The sequence below is a fragment of the Lithobates pipiens genome, unplaced genomic scaffold (genome assembly GCF_037356315.1).
Source record: "Lithobates pipiens isolate NorthernLeopardFrog02 unplaced genomic scaffold, aLitPip1_a1.2 Scaffold_27, whole genome shotgun sequence".
NCBI classification, from domain to species: domain Eukaryota; kingdom Metazoa; phylum Chordata; class Amphibia; order Anura; family Ranidae; genus Lithobates; species Lithobates pipiens.
Genome location: NW_027507788.1, coordinates 5,935,573 through 5,963,219, shown reverse-complemented (window position 1 = coordinate 5,963,219; position 27,647 = coordinate 5,935,573). Strand labels below are relative to the sequence as shown.

Below are 27,647 nucleotides of genomic sequence, written 5' to 3'. Positions count from 1 at the left end.
ATTATTATTTTTTTTATTATTCTTTATTTTTTTTTTAAAACGACCCTTAAAAAAATAGCTAAAATGTCGTCTATAGTGTCTCATACGTTTGTTCTCATGCTTGTGTAGTAACTTCAGAAGCGATTGATTGACCGGTGATGGCATTAGTGGAAACTAAAGGGGGGGGCAGGGGGGGCCACGGCCCCTCTCCATTTTTTATTTTTTTTTGTTCTGGGTCCCTGGGGTCACTCTGTACCGGGGACACAAATAGCAGATAACAGAGGATGACTCATTTGTAGCCAAGCAGCCGCTCCTGTCATCTTCACAGAAGAGCCAGCGAGCGGACTCTGGCTGGAGGCCCCTCTCTTCCCGCAGCCGAGGACCAATCTCCATACGCCGAAAAAAAACAATTTGATTCCGTTGTTTGAACTCGCCTGTAACCGGGGGGTTCGGATTGTTAATGCTCAATAGATCCATATCTCTCAAAGGCGAGTTTTGGATTACGCTTGTGTATTTACCAAGGGATAAAATGCACCAAAGACGATCAAAGGCTGTAGCCCCGCCCCCCAGAAAAAAAATCCAATATTGTCTACAGCCTACGTAAGCCATCACACAATACAGCGCCTTGAAAAAGTATTCATACCCTTTGGAATTCCCCACATCTTGTCATGTTACAACCAAAAAACGTAAATGTATTTTATTGGGATTTTATGTGATGGACCAACACAAAGTGTCACATAATTGTGAAGTGGAAGGAAAATTATAAATGATACAAATAAATCTGTGAAAAGTGTGGGGGAGGGGCATTTGTATGGCGCCCCCCGGAGTCAATACTTTGTAGAATCCCCTTTCTCTACAAGTCTTTTTGGGGGTGTCTCTACCAGCTTTGCCCATCTAGAGAGGACATTTCTGCCCATTCTTCTTCTTTGTAAAATATCTCAAGCTCTGTCAGATTGGATGGAGAGCGTCTGTGATCAGCGATTTTCAAGTCTGGCCACAGATTCTCAATGGGATTTAGGTCTGGACTGTGACTGGGCCATTCTAACACATGAATATGCTTTGATGTAAACCATTCCATTGTAGCTCTGGCTGGATGTTTCGGGTTGTTGTCCTGCTGAAAGGGGAACCTCCGCCCCGGTCTCAAGTCTTTTGCCGACTTTAACAGGTTTTCTTCTAAGATTGTCCTGTATTTGTCTCCATCCATCTTCCCATCAACTCTGACCAGCTTCCCTGTCCCTGCTGAAGAAAACCATCCCCACCACATGATGCTGCCACCACCATGTCTCACGGTGGGGATGGTGTGTTCGGGGGATGGGCGGTGTTAGTTTTCCCCACACATAACATTTTACTTTTAGGCCAAAAAGTTCAATTTTGGTCTCCTCTGACCAGATCACCTTCTTCCCCATGTTTGCTGCCCCCTCCCCCACATGGCTTCTCACAAACTACAAACAGGACTTCTTATGACTTTCTTTCTCCAATGTCTTTCTTCTTGTCACTCTTCCATAAAGGGCAGATTTGTGGAGAGACGACTAATAGTTGTCCTGTGGACAGATTCTCCCCCCTGAGCTGTGGATCTCTGCAGCTCCTCCAGAGTCACCATGGACCTCTTGGCTCTTCTCTGATGAATGCTCTCCTTGCCCGGCCCGGTCAGTTTAGGTGGACGGCCATGTCTTGGTAGGTTTGAAGTTGTGCCCATACTCTTTCCATTTTCCACCGATGGTTTGAACAGAGCTCCGTGAGATGTTCAAATCTTGGGACGTTTCTTTATAACCCAACCCTGCTTTATACTTCTCCACAACTTTATCCCTGACCTGCCTGGTGTGTTCCTTGGCCTTCATCATCCTGTTGGTTCACTAAGGTTCTCTAAACCTCTGAGGGCTTCACAGAACAGCTGTATTTATACTGAGATGAAATGACACACAGGTGGGCTCTATTTACTAATTAGGTGACTTCTGAAGGCAATTGGTTCCTCTAGATTTTAGTTAGGGGGTATCAGAGTAAAGGGGGCCGAATACAAATGCCCCTCCCCCACACTTTTCACATATTTATTTGTATCATTTTTCTTCCACTTCACAATTATGTGACACTTTGTGTTGGTCTATCACATAAAATCCCAATAAGATACATTTACGTTTTTGGTTGTAACATGACAAAATGTGGAAATTTTTAAGGGGTATGAATACTTTTTCAAGGCGCTGTATGTATATATATATTTTTTTACATTTATTTTTGGAAATGCTATTGGGCATGCAGGTGACGGGACGCGGTGACGTAGACGAATCCATAGCGCCGGAGGACGGAGAATCACACGAACGGTTGGGAATGGAGTTTTGCGCCTACAGGGATGATCATTTTATCCGTAGCGTTTGAACGCTCACTGAACAAGAAACCGCCAATTTCTTTTTTTCCCTCTTTACGTGTGAAATCTCCGGCACTGAGGAAGGTGAGAAGTAAGGTGAGCTGACAACAGCGAGAGGCCAGAGAGTAACGAGATGCAGGAGCTGTTGGCGGAAAGGGCGATGTGTTGGGATTATCGCGCCCCCCCCTCCCCCGAGGCACAAAAATGGCGACATCCATAATTTATGATCCGCTCGCTAAAACTGCCTCTTGACAAGTGGCGATTTTTCCATCTCCGCACGTTGACCTTCTCACGTCTCTCGCGGGCCAGGGACACCTTCCCTTTAAACCCCCCCACCACCACCACCACTACCGCCACCTTCCTTTACAGCTCTTTCCACGCCACGCCATGGCGGAATGTCGCGGCGAGGCCGGCCCCGGGTGATAATTTGCTCTCGGAAAAGCCTATTTGGGAAGCTGGAGTTTTGACAGAGACAGCTGGTGTCATAAATTGCCTTGTCTCATTTGGTTACTGCGGCGGCGGCGGCGGGCAGACAGCGTCGCTTTGACGGGGTCTTCGGAGAACGCTTTAAAACCCATTAAACCTTTTTGGAGCTGAGAGTTGTCGCTAAAATGGCAGCGAAAGGAGCCGGGGACGGCCGGGGCGGCAGATAAGTGCGAGCCGAGATCGGTGGCGTTTGCTGCCTCAGAGATTTATGCTGTCATAACAAACTCGACTTGAGTGGCTAATTTCTTTATTGTTCGCCTTGCCACCGCCAACTGAGCGCAACGCCGCCGCGCTCTTCACCTCCCCCCCCATCAGCCACGATGGCGGGCGGGACTGCCCTGGTGGAGACAAAGGCCCTCAAGTCATCGATGGCCTTACAACCGTCATTCACTCGGCTTGATGGGGCGCTAAAGATTACTTTATAGACACGTGATGAATGTCGTCCAGTGGCGGCCGATGCGGTCTTCATACGCCGGACCGCCATGGAATGCAAAGAAGTATTTACTCTTTACCCTCTCTTTTGGGAACGTAAGCTTAAAGCGGACCGTCACCCCTGGGAGGTTGTTTTTGTCCTCACGTTTCTACCCCTTCTATAATGTCAAAGTAGTGGGTGGGGTTGGTTTTTTGTTTTTGTTTTTTTGTCTATTTTGTTTCTTTCTTTTTGGTTTGTTTTCTGTTTTTGTTTATTTTTATTATTTTTTTTTAGTTTGTTTTTCTTTTTTTCTTTGTCCTTTTTTTTTCCCCTTGTCAGTTTTTTTTTTATTTTTTTACTTTGTGTGTTTTTTTTTTTTTTTTGTTATTTTGTTGTTTTTTTTTTTTTTTTTTTTTTTTTCTATGGCTTGCAGACGTGGCAGATTCTTCCAAGGAGAGTCACCTGCTCAACTAGGGACCTCTCCGCTGATCCCCACTGAGCAGACGGATGACGGGTCTGTGTCCCCTCCACTATTCTCTTTAAGAACATGTGCTTAAAGCGGACCATCACCCCTGGGAGTTTCTTTTTTGTCCTCACGTACCCCTTCTATAATGTCAAAGTTGTGGGGGGGTTGTTTTTTTTATTATTTTTTTTGTCTATTTTGTTTGTTTTTTTGGTTTGTTTTCTGTTTTTGTTTATTTTGTTTATTTTTTATTTATTTATTTTCGTTTTTTTTTTTTTGTCCTTTTTTGTCAGTTTTTTGTTTTTTTTACTTTGTGTTTAGTTTTTTATTTGTTTTGTTGTTTTCTTTATTTTTTTTTTTCTTCACTATGGCCCCTTGCAAACGTGGCAGATTCTGCCAAGCAGAGTCGCCTGCTCAACTAGGGACCTCTCCGCTGATCCCCGCTGAGCAGATGGATGATGGGTCTGTGTCCCCTCCACTATTCTCTTTAAGAACATGTGCTTAAAGCGGACCATCACCCCTGGGAGTTTCTTTTTTGTCCTCACGTACCCCTTCTATAATGTCAAAGCAGTGGGGGGGTTGTTTTTTTTTTTTTTTTATTTGTCTATTTTGTTTGTTTTTTTGGTTTGTTTTCTGTTTTGGTTTATTTTGTTTATTATTTATTTATTTTAGGTTTTTGGGTTTTTTTTGTCTTTTTTTGTCAGTTTATTTTTTTTTTTTTTTTTACTTTGTGTTTAGTTTTTTCTTTGTTTTGTTGTTTTCTTCTTCTTTTTTTTTTTTTTTCTTCACTATGGCCCCTTGCAGACATGGCAGATTCTGACAAGCAGATTTGCGTGCTGAATTTTTTTACTTTGTGTTTTGTTTTTTATTTGTTGTTTTTTTTTTCTTTTTTTTTTCTTTTCTATGGCTTGCAGACGTGGCATTTCTTTATTTTTTTTATTTTTTTTTTATTTTTTTCTATGGCTTGCAGACGTGGCAGATTCTGCCAAGCAGAGTCGCCTGCTCAACTCGGGACCTGTCCGCTGATCCCCGCTGAGCAGGTGGATGACGGGTCTGTGTCCCCTCCGCTATTCTCTTTAAGAACATGTGCTTAAAGCGGACCATCACCCCCTGGGAGGTTTTTGACCCCACATTTATACCCCTTCAATAATATCAAAACATTGTTTTTTTTGTTAGTTTTTTCTTTGTTTTTTATTCATTTTTATTTTTTTACAATTTTATTTATTTCAAGAAGCAACCAAACACAAATTTTCTCCAGATATGTCCAACAAGAAAAAAAATAAAAATAATGACAATTGAAATATTGCCAACTAACATCGTTCAACTAGAACATACCAATGCAGAGAATCAAGATTATATGACATGATTGCCATTTCTACCACTCCTGACAGACCTCTAAACTTGTTTTTAATTTTTTTTTGTTTTGTTTGTTTTTTTGTTTCATTTTTTTTGCTTTGTTTTTTATTTTTTATTTTTTTATTTTTTTGTTTCGTTCATTTTTTCTTTCTTTTTTTGCTTTGTTTTTTTTTTTTGTTTCATTTATTTTTTTATTTTGTTCATTTTGTTTTTATTTTTTTTGCTTTGTAATTTAGTTTTTCTTGTGATTTGCTTTTGTGTTTTTTTGTTTTTTTTTCTTTTTGTCTTTTCCTTTTTTGTGTTCTTTCTTTAACTATGGCCCCCGCTGTATTATCGCCTAGAGAAAAAAAAAATGACGTATCCCTTCTCACGCAGCCTTCTGGGATACCCCCATCACTTATCCCAATAGCCTGCAGGAGCAGGGATTCATATCAACCAGTAGGTGGAGCTGATGCGTGTCATTAGGGGCCGGCTGTCTGAACCAGGAAGAGGCAGGCAGGCTCCCCACCTATGACCCAACCCCCCCCCACCTTCTGTATTATCACCTAGAGAAAAAAAATATACACATCCCTTCACCCGCAGCCTCCTGGGATACACGGATCACTTATCCCAATAGCCTGCAGGAACAGGGATTCATATCAACCAGTAGGTGGAGCTGATGCGTGTCATTAGGGGCCAGCTGTCTGAACCAGGAAGAGGCAGGCATGCTCCCCACCTATGACCCAACCCCCGCCCACCTTCTGTATTATCACCTAGAGAAAAAAATATACACATCCCTTCTCCCGCAGCCTCCTGGGATACCCCGATCACTTATCCCAATAGCCTGCAGGAACAGGGATTCATATCAACCAGTAGGCTGCCTGAACCTGGAAGAGGCAGGCAGACTCCCCGCGTGGTAGAGAGGGACCTGGGCTGCTGGAAGGGTGAGTCTCAGCTTGTTTAGACTTGCGGTTGATGGGGGTGCTGAAAACGCATGTTGAGCTGCATTGTAGAGCCTCCAACCATCCCCCCCCCCCTTAAATTATAACTCCACGTTCATGGGGAAAAACTTTAGCAAACTTTAACATGGTGTACAGAACGCCCCCCCAGATATGTCCTTTCCTGCTTGTGTGATTGGATCACTGATTTTCCCAGCTGTCTGCACTAAGATACAAGTCCCATTTTGGGCATCCCCTGCAACACCAATGTGATTTTTGGTGAGATACTCCCAAATAGGAAATCGCGTCTAAAGGGATGCAGACCCTGCTGATTGAAAATAATAATATCTCTCCTATTCACATTCACTCTGCTGATTCTTCAGTATAACAAGAAGTAGGAACCCCTGCAATGTACATAGATCACCCAGAGGGGAGGGGTTTTTTTTTTTAGTTACTCTTTAAGCTGCAAAGGCAGTGGACAGGGGTGTTCCCCTACCGCGGTTGTGATGCTTCGTCGCGCTGCAAAAAAAAATGTCTGCTGCATTCAGCAGGCACCACCACCACCGTGACCCATTGAGGTGGGCACGCTAGAAACGTCCTGCAGCTGCATGCAGTGCACATGGTTGTGGTGCACTGGCGAGGCATTTACAGGGTTAAAACAAGCGCCAGATCACCACCTCGCCGCCTGCAAAAAGACAAACAACAAATATGGTAGCTCATTGAATTTCGTTTTTTTTTTTCTGCATTTTAACAGGATAAAACGCGTTACAAATTTGTATCAATGTTTTTTCACCCTTAAACTTTGATACTTTGTTTCACAAACAATAGAAACATTGAATCAATGCTCCTTTTATTTATATTTTTTTATTTTTTTAGTTTCTGTCTTTTGTGGCACTTTGTAAAATTGTGGCGGCACATTACTGGCAACACCCGGCTGACCTCACTCATAGATTGTAGCGCCGGGTACTTCACATACAGAACGGCGTCTTCGCAGCCATTCACACATTATCTCTGCGCGTTCGCCGTGACCCTTTTAGTTGTTTGTGGAGGATTGTAAACCTAAGACGATCGCCATATTCTCGTTTCTCATGTCAGACGATCCGGATTTGTCTTCCGCCCCCGTGTCACCCGCCGCCTTGTTTCCAGCGATTTTGTGCTTTGACTAAAAATACACTTTTGGAGTTTTGCCCAAACCTCCCCAACCCCCAACCCCCCCCCCCCCCCCCCGCGCTTGAAACGATCGCAAACTCCAGATCAGAATAATCCTGTTCTGAAAGGAAAATGTATTTCCAGCTCCTATGTGATAATTAGAATGGTGAGTACACGGGGACTCCGCAGGCCCAGCAATGCAGGCGACTCCCGCTGTCTGACAAAATTAAATTAAATTCAAAAAATGTCTTAAAGCCTAATTTTGCTTCATAGGTTACATAATGCAAGGAATTAACACAATGCAGACGTCGCGTGACAACAGCGGGATCGCATCGTCCCCTTTAATGTATTTACACAGGACCATGACTGGGGGTCTTCCCTGATTCCCCATTTACACCAATCTCTGCACCAGAGGAGCTTACACTCTAATGCCCCCCCCTCCATATTGTTGTTATACATTTACATAGCTTAGACATATACCGTGCCAAGACACCTCTGAAAAGTGCGGTCTTTAGCAATCTGTATTTCTAGCTATGGAACATACAGTATGTAGCAATTCACATTCAGAGAGTAGGCTCACCTAGTGCAGAGAACACTGAGCTATTCACCTCAGTCTCTGCAGCAGAGGAGCTTACACTCTAATGCCCCCCCCCCATATTATTATACATTTACATAGCTTAGACCATATACCGTGCCAAGACACCTCTGAAAAGTGCGGTCTTTAGCAATCTGTATTTCTAGCTATGGAACATACAGTATGTAGCAATTCACATTCAGAGAGTAGGCTCACCTAGTGCAGAGAACACTGAGCTATTCACCTCAGTCTCTGCAGCAGAGGAGCTTACACTCTAATGCCCCCCCCCCCCCATATTATTATACATTTACATAGCTTAGACCATATACCGTGCCAAGACACCTCTGAAAAGTGCGGTCTTTAGCAATCTGTATTCCTAGCTATGGAACATACAGTATGTAGCAATTCACATTCAGAGAGTAGGCTCATCTAGTGCAGAGAACACTGAGCTATTCACCTCAGTCTCTGTACCAGAGGAGCTTACACTCTAATGTCCCCTCCGCACAATCGCACACTATTATTATTACTATACCACAGTGCTGTACAGAGAACACTAAGCCAATCACATCAGTCTCTGCACTAGAGGAGCTTACACGCTAATGTCACCCCACAGTCCCACGCTATTATTATTATTATACCTTTTATATAGCAGTGGCATATACAGTGTCAAGACCCCCTAGGTAAGTGCCGTCATTAACTCACTGAATTCCCAGCTATGGGACATAGGTAGCAATTCACCATCAGAGAGCAGGCTCATCTGGTACAGAGAATACTGGGCCAGTCACATCAGTCTCTGTACCAGAGGAGCTTACGCTCTAATGTCCCCCCACAGTCCCACACTATTATTATTGTACCTTTTTATATAGCAGTGGCATATACAGTGTCCAGACCCCCTAGGTAAGTGCCGTCATTAACTCACTGAATTCCCAGCTATGGGACATAGGTAGCAATTCACCATCAGAGAGCAGGCTCATCTGGTACAGAGAATACTGGGCCAGTCACATCAGTCTCTGTACCAGAGGAGCTTACGCTCTAATGTCCCCCCACAGTCCCACACTATTATTATTGTACCTTTTATATAGCAGTGGCATATACAGTATCCAGACCCCCTAGGTAAGTGTCGTCATTAACTCACTGAATTCCCAGCTATGGGACATAGGTAGCAATTTACCATCAGAGAGCAGGCTCATCTGGTACAGAGAATACTGGGCCAGTCACATCAGTCTCTGTACCAGAGGAGCTTACACTTGACTGTCCCCCCACAGTTACACACACTATTATTATTATACATTTATATAGCTCTGACATCTACTGCAGTGCTGTACAAAGAACCCTAAGACAGTAAAATCCGTCTCTGCATCATGGGACACTCTAATATCTCGCCACAGTTATACACTATTATTATACATTTATATAGCTCTGACATATATACTGTGTCAAGACAGTAGGTGCAGTCCTTGACTAAACCTAAGCTCTCAGAAACTCCAGCTATGGGACATAGGTAGCAATTCACCATCAGAGAGCAGGCTCATCTGGTACAGAGAATACTGGGCCAGTCACATCAGTCTCTGTACCAGAGGAGCTTACGCTCTAATGTCCCCCCACAGTCCCACACTATTATTATTGTACCTTTTATATAGCAGTGGCATATACAGTATCCAGACCCCCTAGGTAAGTGTCGTCATTAACTCACTGAATTCCCAGCTATGGGACATAGGTAGCAATTTACCATCAGAGAGCAGGCTCATCTGGTACAGAGAATACTGGGCCAGTCACATCAGTCTCTGTACCAGAGGAGCTTACACTTGACTGTCCCCCCACAGTTACACACACTATTATTATTATACATTTATATAGCTCTGACATCTACTGCAGTGCTGTACAAAGAACCCTAAGACAGTAAAATCCGTCTCTGCATCATGGGACACTCTAATATCTCGCCACAGTTATACACTATTATTATACATTTATATAGCTCTGACATATATACTGTGTCAAGACAGTAGGTGCAGTCCTTGACTAAACCTAAGCTCTCAGAAACTCCAGCTATGGGACATAGGTAGCAATTCACAATCAGAGAGCAGGCTCAGCTGCTACAGAGAATACTGGGCCAGTCACATCGGTCTCTCTACCAGAGGAGCTCACACTCTAATATTTCACCACAGTCATACACTTTTATTATACATTTATATAGCTCTGACATATACCGCAGTGCTGTACAGAGAACACTGAGCCAATCACATCAGTCTCTGTACCAGAGGAGCTTACACTCTAATGTCCCCCACAGCTGCACACTATTATTATACATTTACAGTGGGGCAAAAAAGTATTTAGTAAGCCACTAATTGCGCAAGTTCTCCCACTTAAAAAAAGGAGAGAGGCCTGTAATTGTCATCAGAGGTATACCTCAACTATGAGAGACAAAATGTGGAAACAAATCCAGACAATCACATTGTCTGATTTTTGAAAAAATGTATTTGCAAATTACAGTAGAAAATAAGTATTTGGTCAATATCAAAAGTTCATCTCAATACTTTGTTATATTTCCTTTGCTGGCAATGACAGAGGTCAGACGTTTTCTGTAAGTCTTCACAAGGTTGTCACACACTGTTGCTGGTATGTTGGCCTCCATGTCCTCCATGCAGATCTCCTCTAGAGATGTTTTGGGGCTGTCGCTGGGCAACACGGACTTTCAACTTTCCCTCCAAAGGTTTTCTATGGGGTTGAGATCTGGAGACTGGCTAGGCCACTCCAGGACCATGAAATGCTTCTTAGGAAGCCGCTCCTTCGTTGCCGGGGCGGTGTGTTTGGGATCATTGTCATGCTGAAAGACCCAGCCACGTTTCATCTTCAATGCCCTTGCAGATGGGAGGAGGTTTGCACTCAAAATCTCCCGATACATGGCCACATTCATTCTTTCATGTACATGGATCAGTCGTCCTGTTCCCTTTGCAGAGAAACAGCCCCAAAGCATGATGTTGCCACCCCCATGCTTCACGGTAGGTATGGTGTTCTTTGGTTGCAACTCAGCATTCTCTCTCCTCCAAACACGACAAGTTGTGTTTCTACCAAACGGTTCTACTTTGGTTTCATCTGACCATATGACATTCTCCCAATCCTCTTCTGGATCATCCAAATGCTCTCTAGCAAACCTCAGACGGGCCCCGGACATGTACTGGCTTAAACAGGGGGACACGTCTGGCACTGCAGGATCTGAGTCCCTGGCGGCATAGTGTGTTACTGATAGTGGCCTTTGTTACATTGGTCCCAGCTCTCTGCAGGTCATTCACTAGGCCCCCCCCCCCCCCGTGTGGTTCTGGGATTTTTGCTCACCGTTCTTGTGATCATTTTGACCCCACGGGGTGAGATCTTGTGTGGAGCCCCAGATGGAGGGAGATTATCAGTGGTCTTCTATGTCTTCCATTTTCTAATTATTGCTACCACAGTTGATTTCTTCACACCAAGCTTCTTGCCTATTTCAGATTCAGTCTTCCCAGCCTGGTGCCGGTCTACAATTTTGTTTCTGGTGTCCTTCGACAGCTCTTTGGTCTTCACCATAGTGGAGTTCGGAGTGTGACTGTTTGAGGTTGTGGACAGGTGTCTTTTATACTGATAACAAGTTCAAACAGGTGCCATTAATAGAGGTAATGAGTGGAGGACAGAGGAGCCTCTATCGAAGATACGGGTCTGTGAGAGACAGAATTCTTGTTCGTTTGTAGGTGACCAAATATTTATTTTCCACCATAATTTACAAATAAATTCTTTAAAAAAAATCAGACAATGTGATTTTCTGGATTTGTTTACACGTTTTGTCTCTCATAGTTGAGGTGATACCTATGATGACAATTACAGGCCTCTCATCTTTTTAAATGGGAGAACTTCCACAATTGGTGGCTGACTAAATACTTTTTTGCCCCACGGTATATAGCTCTGACATATGCCATGTCAAGACACCTCTGGTAAGTGCAGTCCTCAACTCTGAATTCCCAGCTATGGGACATAGGTTGCAATTCACAAGCAGAGAGCAGGCTCAGCTGCTACAGAGAACACTGAGCCAGTCATATCAGTCTCCGTACAGAGGAGCTTACACTCTAATGTCCCCCCCCCCCCACAGTCACATCAGTCTCTGTACAGAGGAGCTTACGCTCTAATGTCCCCCCACAGTCACATCAGTCTCTGTACAGAGGAGCTTACGCTCTAATGTCCCCCCACAGTCACACGCTAGTATTAATAATAATAATAATATTTATTCTACATTTATATGGCTCTGACATGTACTGCAGTGCTGTACACAGAGCACTGAGCCAGTCACATCAATCTCTGTAGCAGAGGAGCTCACACTCTAATGTCCCCTCCCCACACACACACACACACACACACACACACACACACAGTCGCACACTATTGTGAGGGATGGATTGGGGATGATGGCGGAGGGGGAGGTGGGAAGGGGAAGGGAATGAGAGTGGCTGGTGCAGAATGCTGTGGGGGGAGGGGTTAATGGGGGGGTTTTTGGAATCGCATCCTCATGGCGATTAAATCTCAAAAGGTTTCTTAGCCTGGATTGTGTTTAGGTTGAGGTTCGGGGTTTGTAGTCTTTTTTTTTTTTTTTTTTTTTTGTCATTAAAATATGTTTCTTTCTATGTTATTTTGTCAGGAAACGGTTTTCTTTACTTGCTGATGTAAGCGCGCTTGTTTTTGTTTAGTTGTTGTTTATTTTTGTGTAGATATGTTTTTTATTAATGAGCTGTGTGTTAGTATGATTTTTTTTAAATAAAAATCTCATGTCCCCTCCCCCACACTCACACATGATTATTATTATACATAAAGCCAGCAGATCCAACCACTGTCCCCCCCCCGGACCCCAAATCTCATATTTTCTATCTCACATCTTTAACTATTTTTGCATCATTTTCAGCCCCCCCCCCCTTCACTTAGGCCCCTTTCACACTGGGGCGGTGCGGCCGTCGGCGGTAAAGCGGCGCTATTTTTAGCGGCGCTTTACCGACGTTTTAGCGGCGGTCTGCGGCCACTAGCAGGGCAGTTTTAACCCCCGCTAGTGGCCGAAAAAGGGTTAAAACCGCCCGCAAAGCTGTGCTGTCCCATTGATTTCATTGGGTAGGAGCAGCTCCTTTCACCGCTCCATAGATGCGGCTAGCAGGACTTTTTTTTACCGTCCTGCTAGCGCACCGCTCCAGTGTGAAAGCACTCGGGCGTTCACACACCGGAGTGAAAGGGGCCGTTTTTTTTCAGGCACTGCACAGGCGCTATTTTTAGCGCTGTAGCGCCTGAAAACCGCCCCAGTGCGAAAGGGGCCTTAGTGACTTTCACCGATGATAAAAATGCAGATCGCTCGGATTATACGCAGCGCCGGACAATCTGCCTAAATCTTTCCAAGTGTACCAGGCTGGAGTGTTGTGTAAAGAAATGGTGGGAAGCTTTACGTTTTGTTAATCGGCTATCAATGAGCTGCCCTTGTCAGAGGCGATTGGTTAATGAATTAATTTGCGCCATCAGTTTTAATAAGTCTGATTTGACGTTGCTCGAGCACTAATTTTCAGTGGCTTACCATCTGCGCGCGGTAAACAAGCGCCGTTCTTCTGGGGCCGCTCTGCGGGCGTTGGATGATACTATCGTACCTGTAGAATATACAGTATATATACGGCACTGTGCAAAAGTCTTAGGCGAGGTGATAAAATGCTGTAAAAGAAGAATGCTTTCAGAATTTGAAGTGTTAATAGTTTTATTTTTATCAATTAATAAATTGGAAAGTAAATAAAGAGAAATCCAAATCCAGTCAATATTTGGGGTGAACCCCCCCCCTTTTGCCTTCTTCTAGGTAGACTTGTACACAGTTGTTGAAGGAACTCTGCAGTAGGTTCTCTGTACAACTTGGAGAACTAAGTACAGATCTTCTGTGTGTGATGGCCTCAAATCCTAGGCAGACTCCATGATGGGGGGGATCAGGGCTCTGTGGGGGGCAAAACCATCACTTCCAGTCTTGGGGACATTTCCTGTATGTTTGGGGTCGTTGTCCTGCTGCAGAGTAAATTTGGGGGCAATCGCACGCTTCCATGATGGTATGGCGTGATGGAGAAGTATCTTTCTGTATTTCTCAGTATTGAGGACACCATTGATTCTGACCAAATTTTCGACTCCGTTTGCAGAAATGCAGCCCCAAACTTGCAAGGAAATCTCCACAATGCTTCACAGTTGGCTGCAGACATTCATTATTGTACCGCTCTCCAGCACTTCCCCCAACAAACTGCCTCCTGCTGCAGCCAAATATTTCACATTTTGACTCGTCAGTCCAGAGCACCTGCTTAAATTTTCCTGTATAATTGAGTCTCGTAGCCTTGTTTCCACATCGGAGGTTTGGCTTTTTTGGCCTCAATTCTTCCATTAAGATCAGTTCCCACAGGTTTCCACCAGTTCTGTGCTGTGTGGAAGGGAAGTAAGCAGGATGTGTCTTTCACCTACTGCATTAGGTTTCCTTGGTCAGCCACTGCATCTATGCTCCTCACGGTTACCCAATCACTGCATCTACAGTCCTCAGTGTTAACCAATCACTGCATCTCTACTCCTCAACGTTACCCAACCACTGCATCTCTACTCCTCAACGTTCCCTGACCACTGCATCTATGCTCCTCAACGTTACCCGACCACTGCCTGACCGCTGCATCTATGCTCATTGATATTACCCGACCACTGTGTCTACGTTCATCCATGTTACCTGACCACTGCATCTTTGCTCCTCAATGTAACTTGACCACTGTATCTATGCTCCTCAACTTTACCTGACCTCTGTGTCTACAATCGTTACCTAACTACTTTGTCTACGAGCTGTCCCTCCCCACCTCCATCCATGAGCCTCCCCCCCACCTCCATCCATGAGCCTTCCCTCCCCACCTCCATCCATGAGCCTCCCCCCCCACCTCCATCCATGAGCCTTCTCTCCCCACCTCCATCCATGAGCCTCCCCCCCCACCTCCATCCATGAGCCTTCTCTCCCCACCTCCATCCATGAGCCTTCTCTCCCCACCTCCATCCATGAGCCTTCCCTCCCCACCTCTATCAATGAGCCTTCCCTGCCCACCTCCATCAATGAGCGTTCCCTCCCTACCGCCATCAATGAGCCTTCCTTCCCCACCTCCATCAATGAGCCTTCTCTCCTCCACCTCCATCAATGAGCCTTCTCTCCTCCACCTCCATCAATGAGCCTTCTCTCCTCCACCTCCATCAATGAGCCTTCTCTCCTCCACCTCCATCAATGAGCCTTCTCTCCTCCACCTCCATCAATGAGCCTTCCCTCCCCCACCTCCACCAATGAGCCTTCCCTCCCCATCTCCATCCATGAGACGTCTCTCCCCACCTCCATCCATGAGACTTCTCTCCCCACCTCCATCCATGAGACTTCTCTCCCCACCTCCATCCATGAGACTTCTCTCCCCACCTCCATCCATGAGACTTCTCTCCCCACCTCTATCCATGAGACTCCTCTCCCCACATCCATCCATGAGACTTCTCTCCCCACCTCTATCCATGAGACTCCTCTCCCCACCTCCATCCATGAGACTTCTCTCCCCACCTCCATCCATGAGACTTCTCTCCCCACCTCCATCCATGAGACTTCTCTCCCCACCTCCATCCATGAAACTTCTCTCCCCACCTCCATCCATGAGCCTTCTCTCCCCACCTATATCCATGAGCCTTCCCTCCCTACCGCCATCAATGATCCTTCCCTCTCCCCACCTCCATCAATGAGCCTTCCCTCTCCACCTCCATCAATGAGCCTTCCCTCCCCACCTCCATCAATGAGCCTTCCCTCCCCACCTCTATCAATGAGCCTTCCCTCCCCACCTCCATCAATGAGCCTTCCCTCTCCACCTCCATCAATGAGCCTTCCCTCTCCACCTCCATCAATGAGCCTTCCCTCCCCACCTCCATCAATGAGCCTTCCCTCTCCACCTCCATCAATGAGCCTTCCCTCCCCACCTCCATCAATGAGCCTTCCCCTCTCCACCTCTATCCATGGGCCTTCCCTCCTTCACCTCCACCAATGAGCCTTCCCTCCCCACCTCCATCAATGAGCCTTCCCTCCCCACCTCCATCAATGAGCCTTCCCTCCCCACCTCCATCAATGAGCCTTCCCTCTCCACCTCCATCAATGAGCCTTCCCTCCCCCCCTCCATCAATGAGCCTTCCCCTCTCCACCTCTATCCATGGGCCTTCCCTCCTTCACCTCCACCAATGAGCCTTCCCTCCCCACCTCCATCAATGAGCCTTTCCTCCCCACCTCCCATCAATGAGCCTTCCCTCCCCACCTCCATCAATGAGCCTTCCCTCCTCCACCTCTATCCATGGGCCTTCCCTCCCCACCTCCATCAATGGGCCTTGACCACCCATGACCTTGTCACCGACTACTTTTGGTCTTTCCTAACTGCTGCAGGCCAGGAAAATCCCACGAGAGCGAAGGTTGCTCTCACCCATTCATCTACACATTACAATTTGGTCCTCAAATCCTTACACTTGTCCACTTTTCTGCTTTCAACACATCAACTTCAGGGACAACATGTTCACTTGCTGTCCAATACATCTCTCTTTCATGGGCCATTGTTACCAGATAATCATTATTATTCATGTCACCTGTCTATGGTCATAAGATGATGGCTGATTGGTGTATAATTTGTAGCAAAAACCTCATTTTTGTTTTTAATTTAGTGTTTGTTTTCAGAACGAAGTTGTCACCGAAATTTTGAATCGGACATGAAGCCCCCCGTGGGCTGCAGTTCAGCCGCCCGATTCATTTTATTTCCCGGTTTCCTGTGATTAAACCTGCCGTCAGTGACTCAATACAAACATTATCGATCCCGCGCTGGGTACACTCGTCCCTCAGCCGCCGCTCCCCCCATCGCCCCGCAGCCGCCGCTCCCCCCATCGTTCCGTTGCCACCGCTCCCCCCCTCTTGTCCCGCTGCTGCCGCTCTCCCCCCCCCCCCCCCCCCCTTGTTCAGGTGTTTTGTGTAAAGAAAAATTACTGGAGGTAATACAATCTCCCGCTGCCCCCACGATCGCTTCATCTCTGCGTTGTGTCGCCGCCACGCCATAATGAATGGCGGACGATCACCCGCAGACTCCACGCTAACAACTCTGAAAATAAACTCCACGGTGGTCAGAGGTGGTAACTTGTGTAGTGTCAGGTTCTGCGTGTTTTGTATATTTTTTTTATTTTTTATTTTATTTATTTTTATTTAATCTGTTTCAGGCAGTGCCTGTACTGAAGAGTCGATCGTCACCCGCCAGCAGGTGGATTGGTGGGGTGAGGGGGCAGCGCCAGATGATAGCTATAACTGAGACTTATTTCAAAATAATAATAATAATAATGTAGCATGGTTAATCATATAATAAAAATATTAATAATTATAATAGTGTTCTAAAAAAAAAAAAAAAAAAAAGACTAATTGTGTTATATAAATATATATAATAAAATAATTCTAAAACTAAAAAAAAAAATATCATAATACATAATTAAAAATTAAAACGGGAAATTTATCATGGGAGTAATAATATTATCATTTTTATAATATCATAGGAATAAAAATAATAGTAATAATATCACCATGGGAATAAAAATAATTAAAAAATAATCATAATAAATAATTAAAAATAAAATAGGATATCTATCATGGGAGTAATACTATAATTATCATTATTTGTATTATTATGATTACTCACATGATAGAGTCTAACACTCCCCTCCCCACCAGACTGACAATGGTACTGTCATCCAGAGTGGGGGGGGGGGGGGGTGCTCTGATACAGGAGGTGTGTTATTGGCCAGATCACCAGATGAAATCCAGAGGGGGAAAAAAAATCCTAACAAATAAAAAAAAATAAAAAAAAAAGCCAACACATTTAGGGATCAGTAAGCGGCAACATGTTAAATTTTTAGTTTTGCGTTGTATATATTTATATTTTATATTACAAATTAAATGAAATTACATATTAATATTATTATTATTATTATTATTATTATTATTATGTTATTTGTATATTCTTTATTTAAGTAGCAAATTCAGGTTTAACAATAAAATACATATATATTCTCAAATGTGACTATAATGTACACAGTTTCAATAAATGGAATACCTATCCAAATAATAAACAATATAATTCAAATGTCACAAAAAATGCATCAAAATAATAATAATAATAATGATAATAAAATAATAATAGCATATAAAATTTGTAACAAGTTAGAGGCTATAACAAGTAAAAACAAATTGACTTTATTTCTATTTTTTATTAGTATTAGTGTGAGCTGGAGTTTGCTCTGTACACAGTTTCAGTAAACGGAATACTTATCCAAATAATGAATAATATAGTTCAAATGTCACAAAAATACAAACAAACATACAAATAATAATAATAATGATGGCATATAAAATTAGTAAGCAGTTAGAGGAAATACTGGCCAGATCACCAGGTGAAAAACACAGCGAAAAAAAAAAAAAAATATTGAATAATAATAATAATAATAGTGGCATACAACATTAGTAAGAAGTTAGAGAAAATACTGGCCAGATAAAACAGAGGGAAAAAAAATGAAAATATTGAATAATAATAATAATAAAAATAATAATAATGATGGCATATAAAATTAGTAAGAAGTTAGAGGAAATACTGGCCAGATCACCAGGTCAAAACAGAGGGGGAAAAAAAAAAATATTGAATAATAATAATAATAAAAATAATAATAATGATGGCATATAAAATTAGTAAGAAGTTAGAGGAAATACTGGCCAGATCACCAGGTCAAAACAGAGGGGGAAAAAAAAAAATATTGAATAATAATAATAATAAAAATAATAATAATGATGGCATATAAAATTAGTAAGAAGTTAGAGGAAATACTGGCCAGATCACCAGGTCAAAACAGAGGGGGAAAAAAAAAATATTGAATAATAATAATAATAAAAATAATAATAATGATGGCATATAAAATTAGTAAGAAGTTAGAGGAAATACTGGCCAGATCACCAGGTCAAAACAGAGGGGGAAAAAAAAAAATATTGAATAATAATAAAAATAATAATAGTGGCATACAAAATTAGTAAGAAGTTAGAGGAAATACTGGTCAGATAAAACAGAGGGGAAAAAAAAAAAATGAAAATATTGAATAATAATAATAATAATAATAATGACATATAATAATAGTAAGAGGTTAGAGGAAATACTGGCCAGATCACCAGGTCAAAACAGAGGGGAAAAAAAATATTGAATAATAGTAATAATAATAATAATAATAATGATGGCATATAAAATTAGTAAGACGTTAGAGGAAATACTGGCCAGATCACCAGGTGAAAACAGAGGGGGAAAAAAAAAAATATTGAATAATAATAATAATAATAATAATGGCATATAAAATTAGTAAGAAGTTAGAGGAAATACTGGCCAGATAAACAGAGGGAAAAAAAATGAAAATATTGAATAATAATAATTATAATAATAATAATAATGATGGCATATAAAATTTGTAAGAAGTTAGAGGAAATACTGGCCCCAGATCACCAGGTCAAAAACAGAGGGGAAAAAAAAATAAAAAAAAATAAAAAATATTGAAGCCGCCACGTTTCGGGATCAGTGAGCTGTAACTTGTAACATTTTTAGTTTTTCGCTTAAAGTTGATTTTTTAACAAAAGGAAAAAAAAATAAAAAATCTCCTCTGAGATCCCGGTGATGTTTCCTTCCCCGGCTGCTCTCGGCGTCTCTGCACTCAGACCGCTCTATCTGGTTTTGGCGTGTCTCTCCCGGCGAATATAATCACGCCGTCTTTTCCAATCAGCGCGGAGGACAAGAACATTTGTTCCGGGAGCCGGATAACGCGCGGTCTCCATCACTCAGCGGAAACTCCATCATTGTCTGTAATGTTCTGCTATACCACAGCACATTATTCAGCCCTAATATGGCTCCTCTGTGCCACGACGCCGACTTCACTGCGCCGCCGGATGTAATGATGTTTTCCTGTGCCGGATCGTCCTTTTAATGAAATTTGTACCCCGGCGCGCCGGTGTGTGCGCCTCTCCCCCCCCCCCCCCCCCCCTCCTGGGGCTTGTACAAAATGATATGATACAAGGAAGAGCGGAAGGAAAGTGCAACCTGGAAGGGCAGATCTGGATCTTTATCCTTCCGCTTTCGTTTTATAATCCGAGGAAAGTGCATGTAGTCATGAAGTAGCTGCAAAGCATCTATAGGAGATCAGCAGCACTGAGATTTAAAAAAAAAGGATGAATTTATTTCTTTAATTAAAAAAAAATAAAATAAAATATATATATATATATATATATATAATGTATGTGTGTGTATATGATATGTCGGTACACCCCTTAGTGAAAATGTCCAAATTGGGGCCCAAAGTGTCAATATTTTGTGTGGCCACCATTATTTTCCAGCACTGCCTTCACCCTCTTGGGCATGGAGGTCACCGGAGCTTCACAGGTTGTCACTGGAGTCCTCTTCCCCTCCCCCATGATGACATCACAGAGCTGGTGGATGTTGGAGACCTTGCGCTCCTCTACCTTCCCTCTGAGGATGCCCCACAGATGATCAATAGGGTTTAGGTCTGGAGACATGCTTGGCCAGTCCATCACCTTTACCCTCAGCTTCTTTAGCAAGGCAGTGGTGGTGTTGGAGGTGTGTTTGGGGTGGTTATCATGTTGGAATACTGCCCTGCGGCCCAGTCTCTGAAGGGAGGGGATCATGCTCTGCTTCAGTATATCACAGTACATGTTGGCATTCATGGTCCCCTCAATGATCTGTAGCCCCCCAGTGCCGGCAGCACTCATGCAACCCCAGACCATGACACTCCCACCACCATGCCTGACTGTAGACAAGACACACTTGTCTTTGTCCTCCTCACCTGGTTGCCCCCACACACGCTTGTCACCATCTGACACCAAATACCTTTATCTTGGTCTCATCAGACCACAGGACATGGTTCCAGTAATCCATCTCCTTAGTCTGCTTGTCTTCAGCAAACTGTTTGTGGTCTTTTCTTGTGCCTCATCTTTAGAAGAGGCTTCCTTCTGGGATGACAGCCATGCAGACCAATTTGATGCAGTGTGCGGCGTATGGTCTGAGCACTGACAGGCTGACCCCCCCCCACCCCTACAACCTCTGCAGCAATGCTGGCAGCACTCATACGTCTATTTCCCAAAGACAACCTCTGGATATGACGCTGAGCACGTGACTTCAACTTCTTTGGTGGACCATGGCGAGGCCTGTTCTGAGGGGAAACCTGTCCTGTTATAGCGCTGTATGGTCTTGGCCACCGTGCTGCAGCTCAGTTTCAGGGTCTTGGCAATCTTCTTATAGCCTAGGCCATTGATGGCGATCCTTGGCACCCCAGATGTTTTGGAACTACATTTCCCATGATGCTCATGCACTCTGCAGTGTAGTGGAGCATCATGGGAAGTGTAGTTCCAAAACATCTGGGGTGCCAAGGTTCGCCATCACTGGCCTAGGCCATCTTTATGTAGAGCAACAATTCTTATCTTCAGATCCTCAGAGAGTTCTTTGCCATGAGGTGCCATGTTAAACTTCCAGTGACCAGTATGAGAGAGTGAGAGCGATAACACCAAATTTAAAACACACCTGCTCCCCATTCACACCTGAGACCTTGTAACACTAATGAGTCACATGACACCGGGGGGAGGGAAAATGGCTAATTGGGCCCAATTTGGACATTTTCACTTAGGGGTGTACTGACTTTTGTTGCCAGCGGTCTAGACATTAGCCTCTTGCCGACCAGCCGCCGCAGTGGGCAAAATGGCTTTACCTTGCGTCGCTTCGCCTTTTGGCCACTAGGAGCATGCGCGGCGTGTGCCCTTAGCCGATGTGAGTGCCCGGCGGGCGCAATGACTGCCTGGCTCCCACGATTGCTTGTGACAGAGCGAGAACCAGGAGGTGTGTGTGTGTGTGTCTGTAAACACACACCATCCCGGCTCTCTCAGGGGAAAGGAGACTAATCGTGTGTTCATACTGATTATGAACACCGATCTGTCATCAAACCTAGACAGTCCCATCCCCCCCACAGTTAGAACACCGTGAGGGAACACAGTTAACCCCTTGATCGCCCCCTTAGTGTTAACCCTTTCCCTGCCAGTGATATTTATACAGTAATCAGTGCATTTTTATAGCTCTGATCGCTGTATACTTGTCAGTGGTCCCAAAAATGTATCAAAAGTGTCTGATATGTCAGCCGCAACATCGCAGTCCTGATAAAATCGCAGATCGCCGCCATTACTAGTAAAAAAAAAAATATTAATAATAAAAATGCCATAAATCTATCCTCTATTTTGTAGACACTATAACTTTTGTGCATATTGCGATTTATTTTTTTTTTTTTTTTTTAACCAAAAATATGTAAAAGAAAACATAACGGCCTAAACTGAGGGAAAAATAAATTTTGATAGAAAATGTAGGATATTTATTATAGCAAAAAGTTAAATATATTTATTTTTTTATAGCTATTGTGTTTTTTTTTTTTTTTTTTTTTTTTTTTTTTTAATTGTCGCTCTTCTTTTGTTTATAGCGCAAAAAATAAAAACCGCAGAGGCGATCAAATACCACCAAAAGAAAGCTCTATTTGTGGGGGGAAAAAAGGGCATCAATTTTGTTTGGGTTCAATGTCACACAGCCACGCAATGTGTCAGTAGAAGCGACGCAGTGCCGAATCGCAAAAAAAAAAAAAAAAAAAAAAAAAAATGGCCCGTTCATTGAGCAGCCAAACCTTACTAGTGAAAAAAATTAAATAAAATAATAATAAAAAATGCCATAAATCTATCCCCTATTTTGTAGACGCTATAACTTTTGTGCAAACCAATCTATATACGCTTATTGCGATTTTTGTTTATTTATTTTTTGACCAAAATTTATTTTTTGACCAAAATTATGTAAAAGAAAACATAACAGCCTAGACTGAGGAAAAAAAATAAAATTTTAATAAAAAAATGTAGGATATTTATTATCGCAAAAAGTAAGCTATTTTTGTCTTTTTTTTTTTTTTTTTTTTCAAAAATTGTCGCTCTGTTGTTTCTAGCACAAAAAAATAAAAACCGCAGAGGTGATCAAATACCACCAAAAGAAAGCTCTAGTTGTGGTAAAAAAAAGTATGTCAATTTAGTTTGGGTGCAGCGTCACACGACGGCGCAATTTGTCAGTTGGAGACGCATCGAAAAAAAAAAAAGAAATGGCCCGGTCATTGAGCAGCCAAACCTTACTAGTGAAAAAAATTTAATAAAATAATAATGAAAAATGCCATAAATCTATCCCCTATTTTGTAGACGCTATAACTTTTGTGCAAACCAATCAATATACGCTTATTGCGATTTTTATTTATTTCTTTTTTAACCAAAAATATGTAAAAGAAAACATAACGGCCTAAACTGAGGAAAAAAAAAATTATAAAAAATTTAGGATATTTATTATCGCAAAAAGTAAAGGATATTGTCTTTTTTAAAAATGTTTTTATTTTTTTTCCAAAATTGTCGCTCTTTTGTTTCTAGCGCAAAAAAAAATAAAAACTGCAGAGGTGATCAAATACCACCAAAAGAAAGCTCTAGTTGTTGGAAAAAAAGTATGCCAATTTTGTTTGGGTGCAGAATCGCACAACCGCGCAATTTGTCAGTTGGAGATGCATTGAAAAAAAAAAAAAGAAATGGCGCGGTCATTGAGCAGCCAAACCTTACTAGTAAAAAAAAAAAAAAAAAGCTATAAATCTATCCCCCCCCCCCCCCCCTATTTTGTAGACGTTATAGTAAAAAGATATTGTGTTTTTTTTTCTTTTTTTCTAAATTGTCGCTCTTCTTTTTTTTTCTATATTGCAAAAAATAGAAACCGCAGAGGTGATCAGTAAAAAAAAAAAAAAAATTATAATAATAATAAAAATACCATAAAAAAATATGTAAAAGAAAGCATAATGGCCTAAACTGAGGGGAAAAAAAAATATAAAAAATGTAGGATATTTGTTATAGAAAAAAGTAAAAGATATTGTGTTTTTTTTTTTTTTTTTTTTTTTCAAAATTGTCGCTCTATTATTGTTTATAGTGCAAAAAATAAAAACTGCAGAGGCGATCAAATACCACCAAAAGAAAGCTCTATTTGTGGAAAAAAAAGGACGTCAATTTTGTTTGGGTGCCACGTCACACGACCGCGCAATTTTTCAGTTGAAGCGATGCAGTGCCACATCGCAAAAAAATAAATAAAATAGCCCGGTCATTGAGCAGCCAAACCTTCCGGGGCTGAAGTGGTTAAATGGCTAATTGGGCCCAATTTGGACATTTTCACTTAGGGGGTGTACTGACTTTTGTTGCCAGCGGTTTAGACATTAATGGCTGCGTGTTGAGCTATTTTGAGGGGACAGCAAATTTACACTGTTACGCGGTCGGACTTTCCGACGGAAAATGTGCGATCGGATCTTGTTGTCGGGAAAATCCGATCGTGTGTGTGTGGGCTCCATCGGACTTTCTTCCATCGGAATTGATGACGCACAAAGTTTGAGAGCCAAAACCTGGCAAAATCCGATCGTTTAAAATTCCGATGTGTGTAGACAATTTAGACGGACAAAGTGGCACGCGTGTTTAGAATAAATTACGAGACGAAAGCTATTGGCTACTGGCCCTCTTTATAGTCCTGTCGTACGTGTTCTACGTCACCGCGTTCAGAACGATCGGATTTTCCGACAACTTTGTGCGACCGTGTGTATGCAAGACAGGTTTGGGCCAAGATTCGTCAGGGAAAAAAAATCAGATGGATTTTGTAGTTGGGGAAAAAAATCAGACGTATTTTGTAGTGTATCATGTCTGCAGTCTCTGACCATCTCTTGTATCATGTCTGCAGTCTCTGACCATCTCTTGTATCATGTCTGCAGTCTCTGACCATCTCTTGTATCATATCTGCAGTCTCTGACCATCTCCTGTATCATGTCTGCAGTCTCTGACCATCTCTTGTATCATATCTGCAGTCTCTGACCATCTCCTGTATCATGTCTGCAGTCTCTGACCATCTCCTGTATCATATCTGCAGTCTCTGACCATCTCTTGTATCATGTCTGCAGTCTCTGACCATCTCTTGTATCATGTCTGCAGTCTCTGACCATCTCTTGTATCATGTCTGCAGTCTCTGACCATCTCTTGTATCATGTCTGCAGTCTCTGACCATCTCTTGTATCATATCTGCAGTCTCTGACCATCTCCTGTATCATGTCTGCAGTCTCTGACCATCTCCTGTATCATATCTGCAGTCTCTGACCATCTCTTGTATCATGTCTGCAGTCTCTGACCATCTCTTGTATCATGTCTGCAGTCTCTGACCATCTCTTGTATCATGTCTGCAGTCTCTGACCATCTCCTGCATCATGTCTGCAGTCTCTGACCATCTCCTGTATCATGTCTGCAGTCTCTGACCATCTCCTGTATCATGTCTGCAGTCTCTGACCATCTCCTGTATCATGTCTGCAGTCTCTGACCATCTCCTGTATCATATCTGCAGTCTCTGACCATCTCTTGTATCATGTCTGCAGTCTCTGACCATCTCCTGTATCATGTCTGCAGTCTCTGACCATCTCCTGTATCATGTCCGCAGTCTCTGATCATCTCCTGTATCATGTCTGTAGTCCCTGATCATCTCCTGTATCATATCTGCAGTCTCTGACCATCTCCTGTATCATATCTGCAGTCTCTGACCATCTCTTGTATCATGTCTGCAGTCTCTGACCATCTCCTGTATCATGTCCGCAGTCTCTGATCATCTCCTGTATCATGTCTGTAGTCCCTGATCATCTCCTGTATCATGTCGGCAGCCTCTGACCATCTCCTGTATCTTGTCTGCAGTCTCTGACCATCTCCTGTATCTTGTCTGCAGTCTCTGACCATCTCTTGTATTATGTCTGCAGTCTCTGACCATCTCCTGTATCTTGTCTGCAGTCTCTGACCATCTCCTGTATCTTGTCTGCAGTCTCTGACCATCTCCTGTATCTTGTCTGCAGTCTCTGACCATCTCCTGTATCTTGTCTGCAGTCTCTGACCATCTCCTGTATCTTGTCTGCAGTCTCTGACCATCTGCTATATCTTGTCCGCAGTCTCTGATCATCTCCTGTATCATGTCGGCAGCCTCTGACCATCTCCTGTATCTTGTCTGCAGTCTCTGACCATCTCCTGTATCTTGTCTGCAGTCTCTGACCATCTCCTGTATCATGTCTGCAGTCTCTGACCATCTCCTGTATCATGTCTGCAGTCTCTGACCATCTCTTGTATCATGTCTGCAGTCTCTGACCATCTCCTGTATCATGTCCGCAGTCTCTGACCATCTCCTGTATCATGTCCGCAGTCTCTGACCATCTATTGTATCTTGTCTGCAGTCTCTGACCATCTCTTGTATCATGTCTGCTGCCTCTGACCATCTCCTGTATCATGTCCGCGGTCTCTGACCATCTCCTGTATCGTGTCTGCAGTCTCTGACCATCTCCTGTATCATGTCTGCAGTCTCTGACCATCTCCTGTATCGTGTCTGCAGTCTCTGACCATCTCCTGTATCGTGTCTGCAGTCTCTGACCATCTCCTGTATCATGTCTGCAGTATCCGACGGATTTTGTAGTTGGAATGTCCGACCGTTTGTACGGGGCATTATACAAGCTGTACACTCACTACTTTGCCACAATGTAAAGTGTAATTTCTTCAGTGTTGTCACATGAAAAGAGAGAAGAAAATATTTACAAAAATGTGAGGGGTGTACTTACTTTTGTGAGATATTGTATATATAATTTATTTAAAATGTATTTGAAAAAAAAAAAATAAGCAATATTTTATGATTTGGAGTGCGCAGAGGAAATCGATTGACAATCATTTTGTTTTTTTTTTGTTTTTTTTTCATCTACTTTAACACAGCTACATGTTGTCACAAATGTTTATAACAATGTTCTCAATTCTTCTGTCACATATTGCTTGTCACCCCCCCCCCCCCTCCCCCCCCCAGCTGTGTACGGCTAACGGCGTGCTAATTGTAAGCTGACAGCGACAGCGTGTTACGGTCGCGTCTCATCTGATTGGGCCTGTTCTTCTCTTGTCAGGTGACAGACGGGGGAACCATCAAGCAGAAAATCTTCACTTTCGATGCCATGTTTTCCACCAACTATTCTCAAATGGAGAATTATCGCAAGAGGGAAGACCTGCTGTACCAGTCCACCGTGCGGTGAGTCCCCCGCCGTTCTTTTTTGTGGTGTTTTCGCTGTGTTCCTACCTTGTTCATAATCAGAGTTCATTAATGTCGGAATTTTAGATTTATATTTATTTTAGATTTATATATAATATTTTAAATACAAATATCTTCTATTTACAATGTATTATATATTTAGAATATTTATCCCTTTCATGACTAATGGCCCGTACGCACAATCCCGAATATTCCATGACCGTTTTCGGTTAATAGTCGCAAATAGAAATTGAATAGCTAAATAAAGTCACGAAAATTCTCGTAAAAAAAAAAGAAGAAAAAAAAAAATCGGAAGTGATGTCAAGTGTTGTAATCTGTTTGTATTGAATTTTTGGGACGACGACTATACTGACTAACCGAAAATCGTACGATCTGGAATCGTGTGAGGAAAATTTTCGTGAATGCCCGATGGAAAAAGATCGGATGAACGGTCGTGATCGGCTGTCGAAAGTAGTGTACACGCGATCCGAAAATCGTACGATCCTTCCTCGGACGAACGTTTTTTGTACGATATTCGGATCGCGTGTACATGGCCATAAGCCCATTTCTGACATTTGGTGTTTACAAGTTAAAATCCGTGTTTTTTGCTAGAAAAATACTTAGAACCCCCAAACATATACACATTTATTCATTTTTATATATATATATATATATATATATATATATATATATATATATATA

At 42.7% G+C, this 27,647-nt stretch overlaps 1 protein-coding gene across 1 annotated transcript in view; it reads left to right on the top strand.

Moving 5' to 3' along the window:
- IGSF21 (immunoglobin superfamily member 21) overlaps positions 1-27,647 on the top strand; it is a 674,741-nt gene that overhangs the window by 233,663 nt on the left and 413,431 nt on the right. The window contains exon 3 of the mRNA XM_077456355.1: positions 26,824-26,945. Coding sequence (XP_077312481.1) covers positions 26,824-26,945 — 122 coding nt within the window. The remainder of the gene's footprint in view (positions 1-26,823; positions 26,946-27,647) is intronic.